The 18258-nt window shown below is 41.2% G+C and overlaps 1 protein-coding gene across 2 annotated transcripts in view; it reads right to left on the bottom strand.

Moving 5' to 3' along the window:
• Positions 1–230: 230 nt before the first annotated feature.
• GABRB3 (gamma-aminobutyric acid type A receptor subunit beta3) overlaps positions 231–18258 on the bottom strand; it is a 237755-nt gene continuing 219727 nt past the window's right edge. Inside the window, exons 7-9 of one of the 2 annotated variants that reach the window (XM_057544530.1) lie at positions 17964–18116; positions 11895–12139; positions 231–3583 (exon numbers count right to left, since the gene is read on the bottom strand). In XM_057544530.1, the coding sequence (XP_057400513.1) occupies positions 3242–3583; positions 11895–12139; positions 17964–18116 (740 nt within the window). In that variant the 3' untranslated portion in view covers positions 231–3241. The remainder of the gene's footprint in view (positions 3584–11894; positions 12140–17963; positions 18117–18258) is intronic. The other variant, XM_057544531.1, reaches the window with a different exon arrangement.

Below are 18258 nucleotides of genomic sequence, written 5' to 3'. Positions count from 1 at the left end.
GTCATGGTATAGACAGTGAAACCCCCTACAGTCCTGGGGCTGGTGAACAAGAACAATACTTGTTTTAAAGATTACTCCGTGTGATCCATCTTTCTCTGTCGGGATTTCATGTAGTAGAGCTCTGGAATTGTCTTGAATATACTTATATTTGAATATGGGTAATAACAAACTCATAACAAGATTCTTCTGTATGCTTTGAGCCCCTGTGAAGCATTTTGGAAAGACAGGGCTATGTAGAAAATCAACTTTTTATTACGTTCAGTTGTTGAGAAAGAGATACCATCAGATTCCAATTTCGACTTTTCTCTCCTTACTCAAGAGGTCTGGACGAGGGTAACAACCACCTCACGTTATGCCAGGGGTCCGCGTTCAGATTCATCAATACACCACACTCACTGGCTCCAGGAACTACTGTGCAGTAATGAAAGGGCATCGTAATAGAACAGAGAGCCAACCTCGACTCTCTTCTGGCAGCACAGAGTTCTGCTTCTCAAGATTTCTCACAGCTTTTAAAAATGGAGAAGCTATAAAATAATTTTATTAGAAGAAGAGTAATTTTCTTCTAAAATGGAGTAAAGCAAACACATACCCAAGGATCTCAAAAAGTTTTTTTTTTTTTTTACAGAATATATGTATGTAATTGTGTGTGTGTGCGCATGTGTGTGTGTAGTTACAAACACTATTTATAGTATAGCTATTATGTTTAACGTCATTGCAGTGTCTACAAAGTTGTGGATCCCAGTCTCGGTGCCAAATGCATATAAAAAGCTCAAAAGCTATTATGACTATACCATGCAAATTTATATCCAGAAAATCTTGGGACATAGACTGCAGTTCTTCTGAGCCCCATGGGGTCTCTGCTTTTGACAGTTGGGTACCTCAACTATGCATCAAAAACATTTTGAATCACTTTTCTCCCAGAAAGAATTAATGTCACAGTTCTGAATATATAAATTGTACATTTAAATCAACCGTTGACAATTTTGTCCATGTTCATTTGCATTTTGGGGTCCCTCTTCTGCATGTGGAGCTCACTCCTTGAATCACTGATACAGAAGAAGATACCTGAAGTATTGAAAGGGATAAGGTCTTCACAATGTCTTTTTTTTTTTCTTTAACATGTTAACAATGATAAGGCCACTTACAAGGTTTTTCCCAATCTGTTTAACTTTTAGGATTCCCCCATTGTTACCCATGAAAAAAAATTGTCAGAAAAAAGCCAAGGAACAAGAAGTCACTGGCTAGTCTCCAGATAAAAGTAAAACCAGAGAGCAGCGGTTGGGAGAAGATGCTGAAGAAAGATAAGAATGAAAGAGGGGAAAGGGTATAAAAATTGGTCACTGCTTCTAGCATGAGACTTTGTGGTTTGTGTACTACCTGATGGTGGGTTTGACCTGTTACAACCTTTACAAATTAAAGGTTGTCATCAGCCACCAAGGTAAATCAAGTAGTAGTCAGCTCCTGGGGATAGCCCACAGCACATACACCCGCAAGGAGGGTGGTGCCCCTACCAGTGGGGAAAACTGGGGTCAGCTCTGAGAATACTGGGCAAGACTCTGGTCATTGGTTTTCGATAGAACAGAGAGGGTGAGGCATATGTGGCATTTTGGGATAAAGTATTAATTTAGCAGTTCTTTCCTGAATAGTTTGCTTTTTTGTTTCTCCAAATGCTTAACTTCACTGTGACATCTGTTTGCACAACTGTAGTCATTTCAGTTTATGGATGCCTGTGATAGAAATATTGTTTACAAAAAATATATCATCTCTTTTTTTTTCTTTAGAAAGATCTCATCTAAATAGTAAGTTAAGGTTGCATCTATGAAACCGGTGCACCTTGTCTTGTTTCTACGAGCTTTAAAAAGTCCAAATACTGATGAGGCTGTGGATCGGAAGGAACCCAAAGTGACTGTGTTTGTTGTCAGGTTGCTCTCCTTTGCCTCAAGAGAACGGTCATGGGTCCCTGGGTGATGCATGGTGTGGACTGGTCGTGTTTCTGCAGCATCCTAGTTACACTAGGAGTAGTTGGATGTGCTTGTGAAATATGTCAGATATAGAAATAAAGGCATGAGGATGTTTCTTGGTTTCTGAAATTGAACAGAAATGTTTTTCGTTTCGATCTGAATTCTAGAGAACAGAAAGTAGTTACATCACAGAAAGAAAATATGACATCGCATGCTGCCATGATAGCAAGCGTAAGAAAGAAAATCTTGGTAAATATACATATATATGCATATTATGCAAATATATTTGATATTAACATACAATGTTATGAGTGATTGATAACTTAAAGACAAGGGGGAAAATCATCCTAGATGGTTTTACCTTAGAGTAACAAATAACCTGAGACGTCTAAGCTTTCTGTTAGATACCAGGCCTAGAAATCCATAAGAGATGTAGAGCACGTGTTCACTGATTGAAATGTCAACTCAACTTTGCCAAAATGTGCTGCTGTGTCCCACATGATGCGGAAGCTGGATCCACTCCAAGTGAGCAGAGAAATACACTGTACAGCAGAGTACTTACAATGAGATGCCATCCATCCCCGATGGACTTTCAAAAGATGGACGTGCAGACATCAATGTGGGCTCTACCTATGTTTAAGAAACAGGTGAGCGCATACCAGAGGCTCACCCCACCCATGGAACCAGTACAGAAAAAGTCTGCCCCACGAAAACAAGTCCCATTGCCAAGAAAGCTGAAAAGCCTTCACTTAATAAACTAAAAGAGAGGGTATGAAGTGTGACTGGTTTTAAATTACCACTGTATGAGTTTTCGAAGAATAACTAAGTTTCTTTCTGATTTTTAAACTAAAACATCTAACTAATGATAGTAAAAGACACATTTTGGGATGATATTGTGTTTCACGCCCTCATTCTCAAGGCATAATATTCAGACGATGCTTGTCCCTTTCAATTAAAAAAGAAAAAACTATGACTTTCTTTAATATGCATCCTGTGTTAAATTGTCCATAGCTGCAAAATGTATATATGTATGTGTATTTGTTTGACATACACATGGGTACTTACACCTGTGTGTATAAACATATACACATACATCCTCATATACACGTGTATTTTATATATATGCTGAGAAAGTTCACATATATATACAATTGCATATGTATATATGTGTGTGTCTGTGTGTGTGTGTGTCTGTGTGTGTACAGGTATAAAAACTTGACAGGCAGAGTAATATTTCACTCAGTGTTAAATGAAGTCTTTGAAAAATCAAGTACAGTCACTCAGTTAACATAGTACAGCCAGTAAACTAAGTTGAAAAGAGAGAAAGTGAATGGAAACACGATCCGGGACCATCTGTCTATGGCATTCACATCGGTTAGATCAGGGATTTTAATTTTGAGCTGTGAAGACCTCCTCCGTAGATGGGTCTTCTTGTGCGGGATGCTTCTGTCCCCCATGTGTCGCCCATGCCCTTCCCGAGGCATGCTCTGTTTCCTGTACTGGATTCCTGAGTTGTCAAAGGATATTGCTGAATTCCTGGTATCACCAATGCCACCTGTGACCTCATTCATTTCATTGTGAACCTCTAGCGATGTTAACAGAATATTTCCATGAGCATCCACCTAATTGGAAGAAAACACACATTGTTAGACAGCTAGCATAGCATGCCAATAAACCTAATTTCTACATACAAACCCAGGACAGACTTACGTCATGCAGTCATGTCACATATATTATGAGAAATTGCACATCTGTCAAAGCCAGCACTCTATTTTAGTGGAAAGTGTCATTTTGTGGGCTTAACTGCAGGTTAGAGTTTTGATTTCCTTGATTTAAAAATTCTCGTGTAGAAAATTAGATAAAATAAGGGGGCCCTTTTCAAATTGAAATTTCACATTATGGGTACAAGTCCTTATTGAAGACAAGATTAAAGTACAAATGTCTTTCAAGATGTTAACAGGTATTATAACCATATTCCACAACTATACACTGGATAGAAATTATACTCTCCCATTCTTCTTTGGAAGTTGATTTGTCCCCTTTTCTGATGGTACAAAAATATCCAAATTACCATGAAGAAACAAGTGAGTACTATGATGAATGGACACACCTAATGACCTTGGTGGATTAAAGACCCCCACCCAAATATGATCTCCTCACTCAATCCTGCTCCTGGCAGGAGACTTCCTTTTTAAGAGCTATATTTAAGATAGGTTAAAGTCCCTTCTAACATTGGAGTCAAACTTTAAAATAACATTTTATTCTGTGCTAAATACAACTTCAGACCTTTCATGATGACGCCAATGGTCCATTTTACTTATTGGTCTGCCACTAAACTTTCATGGAGCATGCCTGAGGCTAGGCCTTAAGGTAGATGTACAGGAGGTGAGGTTGGGAGAGAAGACTCCCAACACGAAGAGTAGGGGCCCGTGCAGATCTCTGAGTGGTGCTAGGACCGCAGGTAGGATGGCCCCAGACACCAAGGTTGTCCAGACACAGGAAGGGCTGCCAACATCCTGGGACCACTCAGGATCTGGCACAAAGGCATCAAAAAAGACTCAGAGGTGCCACCCCACCCCCCACCCCCCGTGGTTTGAGAATACCATTCAATTACGCTTGGAGAAGGAAAGGTGTGGTCATCAGGATGTCACCCCTTTCTCCCCAGACCTTTGAGTATGTTATGTAAAAGGGACTTTGCAAACATAATTAAGGTCATGGACCTTAAAATAGCGAGAGTAGCCTAGATTATCCAAGTGGGCCCAATCTAATCACATGAGACCTTAAAAGCAGAGAATTTTCTCCAGCTCGAAGCAGAAGAGAACGTCAGAAAGATGTGGCAGAAATTGAAAGCCAGAGGAATTTGAAGCGTGAGGACTGGATTCACCCTTGATTGAGAGAACTTCAGGGAAGGCCTGAGAAGAAAGGGGCAGCCTCTAGGAGAAAGACGGGCCCTGGCCAACAGCCAGCAAGGCAATGGGGACCTCAGTCCTACAACCACAAGGAACCATGGTACCCACTGAGCTGGCCCCACTATACCCAGACTTCTGACTGACCCAACTGTGGGATAACATTTGGGTGTTGTTTTAAGTGTTAAGTTTGTATGGCTGTAATCAAAACTACTACAGGACAGAAAAGAGAAGATTTCAGAGGGGTGATGAATTTGAACTGGGCCTCAAGAATGAGTAGAAATTTCTCAGGCAAAAAGCCAGAAAAACATCACAGACAAAGCCTTGAAGAGTGGCTGAAGTGTTTTGAGAAGGGCAAACTAGTTGAGTGGGACTCAAGTCCTGGAGGGAATGGATGCACATGCTCAACTCCTGGCCCATGCTCAGCTGGAGATAGAGGAGGTGACTGTCATTCTCATCCCTGTCATCATCTACCTATCACCTTACCATTAAAGGAAAGAAAACCTGGTGGTGAATGGGAAGCAGATGAGAGTCAAGCCATTAAAGGAATTTCACCTTTACCCTTTAGGTAATGAGAAATAAGTGATTTCTAAGTGAAATAGTGCCACATTTCTGAAACCCAACTTAAGTGGCAGAATAAAGAATAAAAGATGGATTTGAAGGGAGAAAGTGAAGAGACAGACCCTAGTTGGTGTGCACTGCACTGGTCTCTGTTCCTTGAGGGCAGTCTGGGAGCAAAATGCCAGGAAGCGGTGAGTAACTGCTCCCCGCCAGCCACTGCAACCCATCCCAGCATTTCCTCTAGGCCACGCAGGACACTCAGCGATGCTTCACCACCATCTGGTCATTTCTGCATCTCTGCAGTTAAGAAGGTGGGAAAGGAGTGGAGAGACAGTTACTCATCACCCTGCTCCCTCCTGGCCCTTCCTGAGCTCCCTGAAGAAATACTTGCAATGTGGACTCAGGGTGCAGCAGCTGGCCCACGTTAGCCTGGGTTGGGCTCAGTGTTCCTGCGTGATGAGTGAGAAGGGCCAAGGTGGGATGGATTGTGGTCTACGGTCTCCTGAGAATGGAAGACAGCCCACCTGGGGGTGCCGGGAGACAGGAATAGACCAAGATAATACCATACATACTAGGGAGAAGGCTTTTCATGGAGACCCATTCTTGGGAAAGGAGCAGAGCACTGCCAGAAGAAAATTAAAGTTTTATTATTTTTTTATTCTAAAATGGAGGTAAAAATTCTAATGGGGCTTGTATCTCGAAAGTCCCAGGGATAGTAGACCTTTGTAAGGACTTGTGTTCTATATCTGTTCATTATCTCTCCCTGCAATGATTGGCAGTAAAATCCTTACAACAAAAAAGTCTATTTTCCTGTTTGGGGGATCAATGAGGCATCCATCCGGTGGTTTGGAGCTGAGTCATGTGGGAGGAGCAGCCCGACAGGTAAATGAAGGTGTGGCTGAAACAGGAGGAGACAGCAAAGGAAAGGCCAGCAAGGGACTGGGCAGTAGCATGTCCTCCATAGAAACCACCTAGGAGCTGGGGGTGTGCTGGGGCCACCGAAAGTCATCACCCTCCCTAAGAAGGGGGTGATCTGGACCTGCTTTGGAAGTTGTGGGCAGTGGGCCCTAAGGCAACAAGGAGGTGAGGGTGATGGGTCAGATTAGCTGGCCTTTATTGAAATGCACGGAGGAGTAAGAGAAAGTCCTTGCCCTCAAGGGATAGAGCAGGTGAGAGCTTCAAATAATCAGCAAATGCATTTTAGAAGGTACTGCCCATTGCCCTTAAAGTACATTTTAAAATACATGCCAACAATTCCATCTCTTTTCTAGTTATCAGAAATGCCATATGCAAATCTCCTTTTATCAAAATCTAGGGGATTATGATGAATGACTTTGTAGAACAAAATACCAATAAAGGAATGTCTATTCTTAAAGAAGGAAAGGAGTATTTTGTGATACGTTTATTAGGTAGAACTTTGATGATTCTAATGACGCAGAATTTCACCTGGCTTTAAAGGTATGTTTATGTATTTTATACATAGTAGCATGAAGTAATAACCTATAAGGGAAAAGAATCTGGAAAAGATTCTTATGTACGTATACATTCATATATGTATGTATAACTGAATCACTGTACAGCATACCTGAAACTTACACGATATTGTAAATCAACTATACTTCAATAAAATTTTTTTAAAAAAAGATGTAGTTCTAATTAGAAAAAAAAGAGGTACGTTTATGAACCAACCCCCCCTTCCCACTAGAAGAGTGAGAAAACACGTGGCTTCAGTGGAATCAAACAGATGACAAACACTACTCATTCATGGACACACATTCCCTGAGCACTTATCACATCCAGCCCCAGTGTGCACCTTTTGGTAGATGCAAAGAATGGGATGCTGTCTAGGACAGAAGGCACAGTGGCCACATGAAATGTGACCTGCTATCTCCGAAGCACAGCACATGTGCCCTGGAGGTTAGAAGAACAGGGAAAAGGCCACCTGCTTGGAGTGGGGATTGTCAGAGGCAGGATGGGAACAAGTGGTAGACAAAATCAGGAAAACATCATAGAGAGGAGCATCTGGGTTAGGTCTTGAAGGAGGGGAAGATGTGGACAAAAAAGAGAGAGATCCTGGGAAGAGGGAATCAAAGGCAAAGAGATAATAAGGTGTATGGTGATTTCAGGAAGCCCACAGGGAGAGTGAAAAAAACATAAGAAGTAAGGTCAACTGGATGTTGAGTTGATTTTTCAAGATTTAATGACAAATCTGTACGAATCAGTATCCTGTCTTCCCTTATCCCTTGTGGCCAGTTTTGTGCATTTGGAAAAGAACTTCGGAGGGTGGGTCTAAGTCTGCACTCTTGGATTCCAGTGAAGGAAACCCACCCTGAGGGAAACCGAACACGATGTTGTCAATGTTTACAAAGTTGGGGTGCCCAGGTCCTCTGACACCTGTGGCTGCCTCAAAGCTGTTTGAGAACCAATATGGTTGCATCGCTCCATTTCAGAGTGGGGTGAACAGCTACAATGGAAAAATCATGTCAAAAGGAACTTGAACATATACATGGAATTAATAAGAGCTTAGAGTAAATTAGTTTGGCTGCTTTTGACATAGTTTTACATTTGCATAGTTTTCATTTAAACATGAACCAGTGTGTAGAAAATTTACACTGAAACTACTAGAAGGTATTTTTTTTCTGCAAGAATTAAAGGGTTACTAAAATCTATTAAATCTTAGAAACCAAACATTTGAAACAAATATTTCCAGAAGAGATGCTAATCTTTTCTTATCATCTAGAATTTAAATCTTAAAACAGATGGGATTGTAAAAATGTCCTGTATAGAATGACAGTGATGACTTGTAATTTCTGAAGTATTTCATGAATACTACTTATTTTGAGGAGTTTGTCTCATATCTACTATAATTAGATTCATTGATTTCAATGTAGTTTTTCTTCCCGCTCCATAACCTGGACAGGCAGAAACATTCAGAGACGAAAAACATCTCATGTGGAATGTATCCTAGAGGGATTTTTGTTTTTTCCAAGAATCTGTCACCAGATTGGCACACTGCTGACATCTCTTTCTCTACTTACCTTCAATCTTCAAAATAAATAAAATACTCTAGTTTCAGGAAAATAAGGAACTATTTATCATGTGAGAAATGAAATCTTGCTCTTTAGTACGAGGAATGATGTCAAGCCTGCAGCTCTGATTCCTTGGCAAGACTTTCTGCCACTTCATGAAATTCAAATACCATTTGGTCAACTTGCAAAATATCACAAGGTTTGTAACCATAATATATGCATTACAACCAAAGACTAACTCTTGGGTATAGAAACCACTCAGGAACAAATAGAGGTTAAGCACAAATAAATTAAGGTCAGGATTTTCATTGCACCACTGGTCTGAGGAGAAACTAAGTGACTATGTGAACACTGTCACTAAGTTAAAATAGAGTTCAATCACTAAATTTAAGGAAAATCTACTCATGGTCTGACATTAGGTTCAACAGCATCATGGTCACGTTGGTGGCCTGCAGAGCCCCTGAGGACACCACCCTGAGATCTCTTACAGGACACAAGCAAAGACAATGACAGTACAAGTCCTTGCTGTCACCCAGTGTCCATCAGTCCAAGGAAAGCTTCAGCCCCCGAGCCTCTTGGCTCCCAACTATGACAGAGGGGCTCCTTGAGGCCATTGCTGGCCACACTGATAAACAATCCCAAGAGATATCACTGAAAATGAATGAGTGAATAATTATAATTACAAAGGACTCTTGAAAATGTTGGCCTGTGCATAGTGCCATTTCTGTTTTGCATTAAATGTTTTATTCTTTACTTTCTTTTAATTCATTCAGATCATGTGATATGAACTTTTGGGAGGTGCATTTCTACTTTAAAATTATCACTAAATTCTTAGGTGTGGTCAGCAACATTTTTTTAAAATTGAAGTATAGTTGATTTACAATGTTTCAGTTATATAGCAAAGTGATTCAGTTTTATATATATATATACACATATATATGTATATTCATACACTCTTTTCCATTATATGTTATTACAAGTTATTGAATATAGTTCCCTGTGCTATACAGGGTCCTGGTGGTTTATCTATTTTACATATATTAGTGTGTATCTGTTAATCCCAAATTCCCGATTCATCCCTCCCCCCACTTTCCCCTTTGGTATCCGTAAGTTTCTTTTCTCTGTTTGTGAGTCTATTTCTGTTTTGGAAATAAGATCATTTTATCATCTTTTTTTTTTAGATTCCACATATAAATGATATGATATTTGTCTTTCTCTGTTTGATTTACTTCACTTAGTATGATACTCTCGGGTCCATCCACGTTGCTGCAAATGGCATTATTTCATTCTGTTTTATGGCTGAGTAATATTGCATTGTATATATGTACCACATCTTTATCCATTCATCTGTCGACAGGCACTTGGGTTGTTTCCATGCTTTGGCCATTGTGAATATAGCTGCTATGAACACTTGGGTGCATGTATCTTTTTGAATTAGAGTTTTCATCTTTTCCAAATATATGCCCAGGAGTGGGATGGTAGAATCATATGGTAACTCTATTTTTGGTTTCTTAAGGAACCTCCATACTGTTCATCATAGTGGATGTACCAATTTACATTCCCACTAACAGTGTAGGAGGGTCCCCTTTTCTCCACACCCTCTCCAGCATTTGTTGTTTGTAGATTTTTTGATGATGGCCATTCTGACCAGTATGAGGTGATAACTCGTAGTTTTGATTTGTGTTTCTCTAATAATTAGTGATGCTGAGCATCTTTTCATGTGCCTGTTTGCCATCTAGTCAGCAACAGTTTTTAATGTTTACTTTTAAGAGCATCAAATATGCATTTAAAACTAGCATACATGCATTTGTATGTATGAGCTGATGTCTACAATTACAGATTTTTAAAAATATGAACATGTAAAGGCTTTAAGAAAACTGCTGGGAAAACAGAAACAAATTTTCAGAAAAGCAAACAGTAAAAATGGACTCATGAATTTTCCTCTGCATCTGATTTATAATATATTATTTCTACATTCTGCTTAATTTCATCTGTGGATTTAGAGATTTGGGGGATTTTGTTTCTTTTTTTTTAAATTTTAAGCTTCACACTCAAAAAGATATTTCTGTAGCACAACAATTTAACCTTTCTAAAGAGCATCATTTAGAAGAAAGGAAATAAAATTTAAATCTGTTTAAATTATGAGGGAATTTGGAAAAACAGCATTGTGTCTGCGTGTCTGTGTAATGGAAAAAATAATGATGTGATGAATTCTAGTTTCCTTGGAAACAGTATTACCAAAGTATACTGTGTATGCATAATAGGATGTGGACTAATTTAGAAACACACCAGTATGTGCTAAGTATACTTTCCAGTAAGAAATTCAGGGTCATGTTGCCTGTGGAAGCCTGATTTTATTCACAGATCCTAGTCTCTCTGACCAAGTCTATTTATGTGTTGCTGAAAGGATAGGAGCCATTTACAGCCATTTACCTTCACTCATTCATGAACATCCGGGGACCTATTCTGGGCCACTCGTGGGCCACGGGCACAGCACTCCTCCAGGGAGCTTCTGCACCCCTGAGAGAGGCTTGGGCCGGCAATGCAGCAAGGGCACCAGAAAGAACAAGGAAACCTCACGAGCTTGAGAAATAAGTATGTTTAGTAAGAAGAATTTAAAAGTAAAGAAATATAGGAACAAGCCCAGTATGTAAATGGGTGGAGGTATATTTTTGAGGACTTGAAGGGATGCAAGAGGTAAAAGGATAAAGATAAAAATTTTATAGAAACGACAATGTGCTTTCACTAAAATAGTATTTATAATTGCAATAACATACTGTTTTTATTAAAAAAAATAAACCGAAATGACATCTAACTGCAAAGTTTGTAATTGGAAGGATGTAAGCATGAGATGAGGAGGGCTGGAGAGGGACCTGATTGGTGCCCTCTCTCTGGGTTCAGAGCCCACGGGTCCTAGAGCAGCTCCCTGATTGGCCGCTGCTGTCCTGGGCTGCTTGCCTGGCATTTTGCAGAACACAGCCAGCAGGGCTGGGCCAGGGCAGATGCACGAGAGCCCTGGGACAGCACACTGCTCCTGCCCTGCACTAGGGACCCTGAACCAGGGCAGATGAGAGAGGGAGCTGTCCACGCCATGCAAAGAACAGCAGCATGCTGGTTATCACATTTGTAATTTGACCACTGAAGGAAAACTGCAACATTGTTGAAAATGCTTTTGCCTGTCAAGTTTGGGCCCCACACCCCAGAGATCCATTCATTCCGATATCTTTCCTTTTCTTTTCACAGGAAACTGGGAAGCTTTTGGCTTCTCCAACTTCTGCACCAATTTTGCTTTTCTATAAAACTCAGTGACTTGCAGACGCCACCTTTCAGGCTACGATCAACAAGCCCGCATCACTCCTACTCAAAGGCCGTGATGCCGCGGGGTCTGCGGGTCTGGGAAAGGCAGAGTGGGGGGCGGCCGAGGCCGAGAGGCCTACCCGGTTGCTGTCACCCTTTGAACGGTCATTCTTTGCCTTGGCGGTCTTTTCCGCAAGCTTCTTCTGCCTTTGAGGGCCTCTTCCAAAGAAAATGTAGTTGACAAAGGCATACTCCAGAAGGGCCAGAAACACAAAGACAAAGCAGCCCATGAGGTACATGTCAATGGCTTTGACATAGGGGATTTTGGGCAACGTCTCCCGAAGATGTGTGTTGATGGTCGTCATGGTCAGCACGGTGGTGATCCCTGTAAAAGAAACGGGAGCGTGACAGGCTGCAGGTACACCGCCCAGTTCCTCACTTTTCACTTTCCTGCTTTATTTTCTCAAACACTGTGAAGTAGTTGAAAATCACGGTTGAATATTGTTGGGTGATCGAAACACAACAGAATATAGAACACACAGTTTGGGCGGCAGGTCACACCTCAGGCTGGGGAGTTAACATCTCTTCCCTCCCCACCGCACCTGGGAGGCGCCTCGCACTGCACCTGGCCCGTGGATGGAAGTGGATGGAGAGGGGTCGGGGACAAGGCAGAGGCTGCCCTGCATGAAAGCTGGAAGAAATGAAAATAAACCCGGAATTTATCATAACACACTAAGTGTCTGGGTGAGAAGCTTCTGGGAAGAAGAATGAATCTGGGGAATCTAGGAAGGCCATCTGTGGCTGCTAGTGAAGAAAATGATTCTTACCACAAGGCCTTAAAGCAAGGGAAATGAGGCAATGACTTAAAGCTGCTAAGGATGGGAACCAGTCCTGAGCTCAAAGAGAGGGAATGTTCGAGGGTAGCTCCAGAGAACAGATTACCTCGCAGAGCAACTTCCCACCCCAGCTAAGAAAGAGGCTAATAAGCTGTGTGGCACATGTTGGCTGTGGTGGGCAAGGGCTAATGATTTTATCCAAGGTATAGGATCTTACCATGTTCTGGGGCAAGTGACCAGATCTCTGTTGGTTTTTTTTTGTTAAATGTCATTATTTTGAATTCTTTAGAAAGTATCAGGCGAATAATACCATTTTTCCCTAAGGGAGCTAAGTTTAGTCTCTAAAAACACGTAAGGACCATATTTTGTAATTCTCCCATAGCAGTGGGCATGTCCTTGGTATACAAAGATTCCATGTGGGATGATTTGAAGCCACAGAGAGCAGGGGACCCATTGGATCGTGACATGACCAGAGCTGCTGAGCTGAATGAAGCTACATGTGTGGGAATGAACTGCATCACTCACTTCTCAGTGGCACGGGCATTACTGCAGCTGACTTGCTCTCTTTGAGACAGTACTTTTGAAATATTAAGGAGTCTCAAAAAAGTAAGGCAGCTCCAAAGAGCCAACTCTTTTCTACCCATGTGACTGGTACCATGGAATGGGATTACTCATGTGTCTTCCAGGACCCAAAGGAGAGGGTCATTGCCACATGAGAACTTCTCTCAAGGAGACTTGCAAGGTGAGAGCCTCAGCCATGGTCCTTCAGCTGCAGTAACCCAGAAAACCAATGATGTCCCCTAGACCAGCAGGTGATGCAAGCCCGAGAGGCTGACCACCCAGACACATGGTCCCACCAGACCACTTCTCTGACCCCACTGGACCCCCACTCAACTCTCTGGGGAAGGGGCTGGGTTTGTTAAGTGTCTTAGTCTGATGCCCTCTGGGCTCCCATCCCATCCTTGGATAAGTGCCAGAGTGTAGGGCTCCCCTCACTAGTGACCACCTGGAGAAGAGGGAGGAGAGTCCAGGCTTCCATCCCACATATGCTGAGCTGCTGTTAGCAGGAGATGAGGGAACCAAGGAGCAGAGAACCTATTTTCATGTCTGACTGCAAACCAGAGCTGATGATGAATATATGGAAGTCAAAGATGTCAGGATATTTTAAGACTCCCCTTTAACATAAAATTCAGGTGTACCTGGGGACTTTTAAAATTTGAAAATGGCAATGGGATAATTATAGTTTACAAAGAAGTGCAAAAACACCATGCAGATGCTACAAAATTAGGTGTTCTCACTATTATTCAAAAATTTTGTAATGTTGTTGCCACAACTTATTTTTTTCTTTCTAAATGGACTTTGGAAAGTGCTCTGCTTTAGTCATTGCTTTGGCTCTCCAGTTGACTATTCTGAGTGGATGTGTATAACACAGGCCTCAGTAGATATCCCCAGAAAATGGGCTAAAGTAACACAAAACAGGGACGGCCAGCACATGTCAACGAGCACTCAGCCTGGCAAAGGTGAGGAAAATGGGCAAGGACGCTGGCTTCAGGCCCATCAGGGCCAGCTCAAGGAGCCCCTTAAGAGTAAGGTTTTGTGGTGAGTGTTCCTTGGCTTTCCAGCTTGGGATCACATGACCTCTTAGCTTGAAAGACCATGCATTCTCTAATTCTTTGTATCGTTTTCCTTCCTATCAAGATAACCATGGAGAGTGGTGGATGCAGTGGTTCATGGCCTGGATAGTAGAACCACATGGCCCAGGCCAAAAGCCCCGCTCCACCACATCCCAGCAGCAGGACCTGAATGAGCTTGATAGGTCCACAATTGTTGTCTAAAGGTGTTGTGAAGTCTAAACACCACGGTGATGGGCTAACGGTAACTGGCATTGTTAACACTCGTGACAACAGATGTTATCATTATCAGCATCACGGAAAAATACATTTTCTGGTAGCCTCCAGTTTTTTGGCAGGAGACCTAGATCCAGCAGCCTCGCTTTGAACTTCTGATCTCTAAAGGGGACCTCATTCAATGGCAGAATGGGAGACTGAGTGGTGTCTTCTGTGTTCTTCATACATTTACCAAGCTGTTAAGTCTTGCTAACTATTAGCCTCAATTTATTTCTCATTTATATTAAGGAAATATTATGCTTGAAAAACTGCATTTATAAAAATGGTTGTGAAATAAAAATACAATTTATATCATTTAATCAAAAGATATTTAATTTTTCTTCTTTGTGACCCAAATAATATGGCTTAAATTATTTTAGTGTAAATTTTCACTTTCAGAAGGACCAATACTATTATTCACTGATAAGTGGACTTTGGGATTTTTGAGGAAGACCATGTAATTACAACTCCCAGCTTTGTAGTCTAGCGGCTTCTAACACTAACAGTTCAACGGATGTGGAGGTCAGACCCTGGGCAGCAGAAGCATAAGACCCTGAAGCACACAGAGCACCTGTGCAGCACAGCTGGGTGAAGAACCAGCGTTTCGCTTCTCAGTAGAGACAACCCCTGACAATTCCAGGTCCAACAGTGCCCTGAGCCAGAGGGACATGCCAAGGAGGTCTTCACTGAGCACCTTCTGTGCAGACCCGCACCTCTCAGACCTCATTTAGAAGTGGGGAGAACTCACCACTGTGCAACCATTCAGGATGAAGGCAAACAGCACTCTAAGCATTTCAAAGGGTGTAGTTCATGACAAGACACATGAAGTGAGCTGGGGGAGGGGGAGTTCTCCAATCAAAGCCCCCCAAACCATGGCCATATCCTCTCCAAGAGGCACTGAGCACATTAGCCTCTTAAAGGTTCTGAGAGATTCCTTAATAAGAATGGTTAATAATAATTCTTGCTGAGCTTTTAAAAATATCCATCATTTTTACAATGTAATAGACCAAAGAACCCTTCTGTGTGTTGTCTATTGACACTGTAGAAATCACCTGTAGTGGTTAAGGGCCCTGGAGTCAGACAAACTGGATTAAAATCTTTCTTCTGACACTTAATATTATATGACTTTGCACGAGTTATGTAGCTTCTCTGCACCTCACTCCCTTCTCTGTAAAATGGGAATGATAACACTGCCTATCGTGCTATGGATCTTCTGCACCATGAATCAGGTAACCACTTTCCAATGACCTTGCACAGAACTTAGAACCTGAGAATTTGGTAAGTTTCAGATTTAATGATTGTTGTTGTTGCTGTTATTTAGGGTTCATGACCCGATGATACACTTTTCCTTAACCAGTTGGAGCTGCCATGCTGTCACTTCCCAAGTCCTGCGGACCCAGGCTCAGAGACCATGTCTTATGCAGAAGCTGGGAGAGAAGGAGTGAGAGGACTGGGGTCCCACGCTAAGAGCGGGACCTGCTGGATGTCTATCTGGCCAGACACTGCAGCCTGGAGATCCCAGCTGCCTTCTCGACCTCCAGGCCTCAGGTCCACCCCAACACTGGCAAATGCCTTCAATTCTGCCTCCCAGACTTCTGATATCCATCAGAACCTGCACACCTCCAGTGGTAATGCCTTAGCCAGTCTGGACAGACCACTTCTCTGTCCCAGCAAAACCACAGAAGCATGATTGAGGTTTATAGTAATAATACTGGGTTGACAAGAAAAAGTGGAATCTACTTTCATACGCTGTAATGAGGCTATGTTGACTCTAATCCACTCCAGATAGATTATCTATTTAATATTGTGGAAGATGATGTTTACAATTTAGGAGCTATAGAATTTGGATCATCCAGAAAATTGAGAAATTCACATTTTCAGTACACCTCACTTCTGATGATGCCAGATGATTCTGGTTCTTTGGTACTCATATTTCTCTAATTACCTCAAAAATAACAGATTCTCTGAGGCAGATTCCCTGGAAGCTCAGGAAGCTTCAGCCTCTGATCTTCTCTAATACAGGCCTCTTAGAGGCTCGGGGGTGGGGGGGTTCTGGAAATTCTGTATTTATGTATTTTATATTCTTTTTCTTAAAGAGAGCTCCTGAAGTTGTATAAGCTAGCAGCTCCACGAAATTTGGATCTGCCCTAGCAAATTCATTTTGGCTGTGAATTTTCCAGGTGAGAAGAGAAAATAGTTTAACAAAGAGCAATCTAGTAACATAACAAAAAAGGGCAAAACCTACAGAAAGGACTGATGTTACAGGGTAACCTCTGCAGATGGTAAAAAATCCTGAAGGTTTTTTCGGGAGATTTTTCCTTTACCAAGCCCATTAGAAATAGATGAACAGCACTTTTGATTTTTTGATAACTTATTCTGCTCAAAGTGTTTTTACATTCACCTAACACTTCAGAAATAACTACCTAAGTTTCTTAAGTCACTGTTAAATGTTATGTCATTAGAAAAACATAAGTCACTGTTAAATGTTATTTCATGAGAAAAGAAATCTAATCTTGAATCAGTGCGAGTCACCTGTCTTTGCATCTAAACCAGACGTCCACTTACGCACATGTACACACATTCTCCTGGAAGCATGATGCTAAGCAACTTATATTCCTGGGAAGAGATGGTAAATAGAAAAAGTAAGAAAGAGGGACAACCAGATCCCTGAATTCTTATGCTTCTCTGCAGGCTTACCAGCAGATGTGTTGTAATTCTTTCCCATCAATTTTGAAAGGTATTATTGATGACTTCACTCCCAGGAATTAAATTCAACCCTACCCAAAGAAGGGATAAACTGGACAATTGCTCTTCAGCTCTAAAAGCTCACTACTTACCTAAAATGTATTTAAATAATTATTTTGTCCATGCAGTTTCATAATTAGTTCAGTAGAAAATAATGTTTCTGAAAATATAAGCCTTCCCTTAATAATCAAAAAATATTAGAAATCATACTGGAACGTATAATGTATATTGTACGTCAGCTAATAATCCAGTTGTCAAGTGACCAATGGCCAGAAGAGATCACTAGAGTTTTTGGGAACCACTCAGAATTTAATATCACATTTTAATGTTCATTAATTTGTGTAATTCCAATTATATGGTATAACATTTGACTATTTTTCTGACTTAAAAAAGAATGCACAATTAATCAAGTCTTCTTTCTGGGCCATAGAATAATTTTGAACAGGAGATGTTAATCCTTGCTTTAAAATTAGTGTCAAAAATAGTTTTATTATGCAAATATTCGGCAAGCATATTTTCCCTTTCATGGACATGAAAATTCACATTTGAGCCTTATAATTAAATTAACACATCAAGAGAATCATGCATGAAATTAGTGTTTCAAGATAAAAAGTGACTATATGGGCAAGACTGGTGTCATGATGTCAAAAAATTGTAGTTGAACTATAGTCTTTGAACTCCCTTAATATTGTAATGATATGGTGACTTTACATTTTAGGTATCATTTAAAAATAGCACATACCAAGGGCAACTCTAGCCGCAGATGCATCATAATTGATCCAGAAGGATACCCATGAGAGAATTGTAATTAGGATAGAGGGCATGTAGGTCTGGAGAATGAAGTATCCAATGTTTCTCTTCAACCGAAAGCTCAGTGAGAGCCGAGGGTAGGCACCTATGGTAAATAGACAGGAGTTACACTGGAGATCAGACACAGCAGACAAAGAGTTTGCTTTGACTTCCAGGGATCAACAGCATGCATTTAAAAAGTCCAGAACGGAGGGGTGGTCCACAACCATGCAATCTGCTTCCGCACG

The sequence above is a fragment of the Balaenoptera acutorostrata genome, chromosome 3 (genome assembly GCF_949987535.1).
Source record: "Balaenoptera acutorostrata chromosome 3, mBalAcu1.1, whole genome shotgun sequence".
NCBI classification, from domain to species: Eukaryota; Metazoa; Chordata; class Mammalia; order Artiodactyla; family Balaenopteridae; genus Balaenoptera; species Balaenoptera acutorostrata.
Note: the sequence above shows the minus strand (reverse complement) of the source record. Positions and strands in the feature narration are given on the sequence as shown.